The following is a 5587-nucleotide window of genomic DNA, read 5'->3' as shown; positions in this document are numbered from 1 at the left end:
TCTGGAGCACGGCTAAGAGAGAAAATTTTAAAATTTCTTTAAGATCTCTTCTCTCATAATTTCAACTCGGGAGCACAACGTAAGTAAGAATTGGTCTGCTTTGTATACATTCCCCTCTATTTCCGTAAGTAAGAACTGGTTTGCTTCGCATACGTTCCCTAGACCGAACTTCGAAGTTTCCATCACAAGTAGTATAATCCTTTTCTTTAAACACTTCTCATTCTGTTGGGGAAAGACGATGTTGGCCTGTGGTTTGAAGACTTGGTCGTGCTAGTGGGGCCGGAAGGCTGAGTAACGGTTTTGAGGTTGTTGAGATTGGTTTTCAGAGGTTCCAGGTTGGTATTGGTAAATGATAATGCAGGCGGTTCGAATGATAGAAGACAAGCCCAACCAAGTGAGCAACGACCTAAGCGCAGTATAATGACTTCAGTAAGATTGGAAGAATATGTTTAATCTGAAGTTACCAGCGACATAAGTTGGACAATTAAATATAATTTTAAATTTATGTATTGAGTAGTACTACATGTACAAAATTTGATATACAAAAAATGATGTGGCATACAATTGGATTGTTGATACGAAGGAGGGGGTCATTTTAATCCATGTCTACCCCATATTCATTTTATCAAAAAAAGTATATACAATTTTGTGAATTTAACATTATTCTTATACATTATGTCAGGTTTTAAGTAATTAAGCCTCAAATTTGATATTGATATTGGTCTTCGGCCTCCGAATTCCTAAAACCTGTCATGCTTAAATATTATCGGGTTTATTAGTTGGTAAATATTATCGGGTTTATTAGTGGGTTTTATCTGTAGCTGCCTATTCTCCAACAACAATTATATGTCAGATTATGTATGTCCACTTGTCCAGGTGATATACTTCTTTTCATGTAAAGAAATTGTTGCATGGTGTCGACTGTTGAGTGAATACAAATATGCCAGATTGAATAACCTTTGCTGGGTCTTGTAACATTTATTATGCTTTATATATTGGGTAACTAAACTAATGTAACAGTATCGTGTTCTAACTAAACATATAAAAGCGAATTACCCGCACCACCGCGCACTGAGTTATGCAATTTACCACATTGAACAAATGTTCGAAACTGTTCTGTTTCATCTCAAACCGTTTGAGTCGAACGTAGGGAATAATCTGCAGAACACCAGATAGAAGGACCATTTTGCCTGTCAGAGAGAATGAGAATTGGACATGTGGTTCAACTTACCCCGGCTAATGGGAATGTGGCTCAACTTCCAATTCATTGAATTGCTCTTCCAAAAACAAGCAGATGAAATTTAGTTTTTAAGAGGGGTTATTAACCTTGAACATTACGTCAGATCCTGTTTATATGATTCATTCAGGATATTCGAGGAGATTGCATACATACGATCCAGGACATTGTCCATTACATTCCACAGTTTAGTACATAGTAAAGCACAAAACTTGCCACCTCAGCCGCTACATGTGAAGTTCAAGTAAGGCAAGTGTATAGTCCTCATTTCATTCACTTGAATTATTATCCACACTTTTTATATTTATTTACGTAGTGAACTGCATCAAATAATCATATCGTAATAGATATATTAAACCAGATATTCTGTAAATCTTAAGCTAAAACAACACTTGCAAATATGTAAAAAGGTTACATGGTTCCGAACAAAGAGTATAGAACATTCTCAGCGAATTATCAAGCATAACTTCAGGCACAGAGGAATCTTGGTCGCTTGCTAAGCTGTCCTGAGTATAATATGAGCGCCGCTATCTGTTTCCACAATGTCACTCACCTCACCAACCTTCAGCGCATAAGCTGCCTCTTCAAACGGCTTCTGCATTTGACCCTTTCCAAAGTAACCTGCGTGTACATATTCATTTCATATTAAATCTACTCTAGTCCACAACAAATGTTGCCATATACAAGAACAGAAAACTAGTAAATGATATTAATTACAGATAATTATTCTCAAAGTCATCTTTATGGTATTTGAGAAATCCCTTCAGAAGTCTCTTCAGAATCCGACACACAAAAGACTAAAATGCTTCAGTACTGACATACAATATAGTCAATATTCAGCAAAATAGCCATAAACACATTTTTTGACGGGGAATATATTTATTTTTTTGGGGAGGGGGGGGGAGTATTGGCCTCAACCCAAAAAGTCAAGTTTCTCTTTCTTGAAATATAGTTTACCCAAATAACAACCGAGTATTCTACATATAGGATAGTTTACATCCCTCCTCGTGAGAGATGTATAACTATAAAAGTAAAACTGATCTCTTCATGTTTCCAGTAGTACCTATTGAGTACTGAGGTCAGTAAAAACCAACAACTCAGTACAACATGTTCAACTCATGGCATTTTCCGTCACATGGTCCAAGACTCCAAGCTATGCAAAAGTTCTACAATTGAAGCTACGTAGCTTACAAAACTCTATATAGCAACAGTCTCCTTTCTTCTGTGAAGTCCAAATTCACTTATAATGCCGAAATAAGACGTCTGATCTTGGCTTAGAACATTTAAAAAGAGAGGGAAAAGGAAAATGACCTCACTATTTAACTTCAAAGTAACGAGTTCTATTTCTGCTTCAGTCATATGTCTTGCCAAGTTTGTTAGTTCACCAATTACCTGCTCGCTTACATTCTTTACTAATACTGAATCTTTCAGATCATTATATTTACAACTGAAATATAATACCATTTAAAAAAAATCAAGTACTGCGTTTGTGCCCCGGTATATAATACTATAATATGGTTCAGAAAATCTATTGTATCTTTCATAGCAAAGTTGTGTCGTAGCAATTTAATTAGATATTTTCTGTGTCAAAAGTATCCATCTATCCTTCTTTTTCACTCCGACTCATTATAGGTTTATTATATCAAGTGGTCCCAACTACAAGTAGTAAATACAGGAGTTCTTTTCAAGAACATTGAACACAAATACACAATCAATAGAAACATGAAAAGATGCAATATGACCCCAAAAACTGAGGCTCATTTGTTACATAGCATACTTGCACACTCCTCACTTCACATAAAGATGACAAAAGTATTAGCTGATAACATTTTCTTGAGATGGACTGGTAAGACATATTCAACTTTCTGAGATGCCACATCCCAGTAGAAAGTTATTCCAAGTAACTATTGTCCCTTATAAGCCACACCTGACCAACCCCTAATCCAGCTCAACTAGAAACGACTTCCATAATTCATTAAAACTGTAAAGGATCTTGCAGACATATACACCATTTTATTCTTCCTTTCCAATTAATTTCATTGACCAAGTCCCATCTAAGAACTAACCGTCCAGCATGCTAACCACCTCCCCTAACTCGGATTTTGAAAACTTATTTGATTTTGTAAAGTCTTCCGATAATCTTTCCCCTAACTTACAATATCATCTGCAATAACTGCACCCCTTGTAAGATCAAAGAAACCCTTGCCTCTTCCCATCACTACTAAATTTTCAAAAAGATTGTTTATTTACTACCATTCCATATAAAAATTTAATTAACTAAAACTGGCCGTCCCTGTTTTAAACTTTAATTTCAAATGAAAAAACCAACACTATAGTACTAGCACCTTTCTAAAAAACAACTTCCGAACCGAAACTTCCAAAATATAGTTCAAACCATCAACTCTCTGAAAACCAAGTCAATCTTATTCTTCGAATCAAACGCTCTTCTTCCACAAGCAGCAAACATTAGTCAAATGACGCACTAATTTCTGCTCCAGGAGGACGCTACTTGCTAGTTAAAAGTAAATTTTAGTATCACATCACGCACTAATTTCTGTTCCACAAGGACGCTACTTGCTAGTTAAATGTAAAATTTTAATATCACATCAAGCCAATCAATCCAAATCAATATAATTACAATAAAAATACAGCTAAAACAAAAAACATATTCACCGAACTGTGCAAGTACATGCTACATATAATAAACAAATTCACAAGTGTTAAACAGTGGAACCTCAAAATATTAATAAATTTTTCTCGGTCTTCACATAATACCTTGATAAATTCATAATCTCGATAAATAAATAAAATTCTCGTAAATTCGATAAAATTCAAATTAGAGAAAACAGAGAGGATATGTACAAACCTAGATCGCCTCCGCGCTTAGCAGAGCTACAATCAGAGACAGTAGTAGCGACATCCTGAAACTTCACCTTTCCAGAAACGACGTCGTCTCGGATCGATTTGAGCTGCGAAACGGCAGCGTCTCTGGTAGTGTTTCTAATTACTCTACCTTCTGGATCCTTCCATGATTCCTTACGGCGAGAGCCTTTGTGCTTTATAAGTATGTGATATGCCCTAATTTTGTCACCGTGTGATGATGAAGACGACATTCTTTTCTTCTTCTTGTCAGCCGTTCGATCTCCGGATGAGATCGGCGTCTTCTTTCTCTTTCGATCGGCCTCTATTGTTGCTGATTTGAGAGAGAGAGAGAGAGAGAGTATTGCGAGAGAGAAGAGAGTCCACGAGATCTTGTTTATGAAAAGCGGAAATGGATTGTCCAATTGGAAAACGCCACGTCAATGGTTCGTAAGGCGGCTCCGCCTAGCACAGTTATACTCAATTGAATGTAAATTTTGTAATTATATTTAATTCATAATATAAATATATAAATAATATATTAAGCCAACCAACCAAATTTACCCATCATTAGGGGTGAGCAGAAAAAACCGAAACCGAAAAAATAACCGCAAAAAACCGATAAACCAAACCGGAAAAAATCAAACCAATAAAAAAACCGAAGAAAATCGAACCGACAAAAATCGAATTAGAGGTGCGGTTTCGATTCCGGTTTTCAATCAAAACCGAACCGAAATTAACCGCACTGCTGTATTATATATCTATAATATTATGTATATATACGTATATATATTATTGTTAGGTCACACAATACTGTAGAAGGGGGTTAAATACACTGTACAATACAATCAAATCGATTTAAAACACAAGTAACATAAAACAGATGTATTCGATATAATAAACTCTGTTACAATGGAACTGTTCTCTCTCAGTGATGAACAAATATCACGAGAGCTGCTAGGTTACAACGTATGATCTTCTCGATGATCGTAACACATATAGTGTAAACCTATGTCTGTGTTTATATGGACACACAGTTACAAGATAACTTCTAATTGATATGGAATATAATTTTATCTTCTAAAAATATATCAATCAGATATCTTATATAATTCTTCTAGTCCTCTAACTCTTTCCATTCATATCTTCTTCTTGTATAAGTCTCGATCTTCTTTCCTATAAATCAGCTTCTTTCCTTAACTGTTAATCCTCCAGTACTTAAGTTCTGATATCCATCTTCTGATATTATCTTCTGATAATCTAAATCCTGATATCCTTAAGTCCTGACTTCCAGTAAGTCCTGATTCCAGTAAGAACGGATATTTCCTGTTAGTTAAGATCTGAAAACTAAACATGAAACATATTAGACATGACATCTCAAATATATCTAACAATCTCCCCCAACTTGTAAATTATGCAATGTTAGGTCGCACACACTGTAGAAGGGGGTTGAATACAGTGTATAGCACAATCAAATCGAATTCAAAGAAC

At 35.4% G+C, this 5587-nt stretch overlaps 1 protein-coding gene across 1 annotated transcript; it reads right to left on the bottom strand.

Moving 5' to 3' along the window:
• Nucleotides 1–1558: 1558 nt before the first annotated feature.
• On the bottom strand, nucleotides 1559–4508 carry LOC141717775 (peptidyl-prolyl cis-trans isomerase Pin1-like). Its single transcript, XM_074519976.1, has 2 exons — nucleotides 4104–4508; nucleotides 1559–1858 (listed from the first exon to the last, which is right to left on the bottom strand). Exons 1-2 carry the CDS (start codon nucleotides 4348–4350, stop codon nucleotides 1734–1736), a joined length of 372 nt encoding a protein of 123 aa, XP_074376077.1. The 5' UTR covers nucleotides 4351–4508; the 3' UTR covers nucleotides 1559–1733.
• Between the last annotated feature and the right edge of the window lie 1079 nt (nucleotides 4509–5587).

This window comes from Apium graveolens, chromosome 4 (genome assembly GCF_009905375.1).
Source record: "Apium graveolens cultivar Ventura chromosome 4, ASM990537v1, whole genome shotgun sequence".
In the NCBI taxonomy this organism is placed as follows: Eukaryota; Viridiplantae; Streptophyta; class Magnoliopsida; order Apiales; family Apiaceae; genus Apium; species Apium graveolens.
This window is presented reverse-complemented; position numbering and strand designations above follow the sequence as displayed.

Excerpts from the sequence above, each read along its gene's own strand:
- LOC141717775 (XM_074519976.1), bottom strand. The coding sequence starts at position 4,350 with ATGTCGTCTTCATCATCACACGGTGACAAAATTAGGGCATATCACATA. Across the intron at positions 1,859-4,103 it reads TAAGCGCGGAGGCGATCTAG|GTTACTTTGGAAAGGGTCAA; the intron begins GTTTGTACATAT and ends ATGTACACGCAG.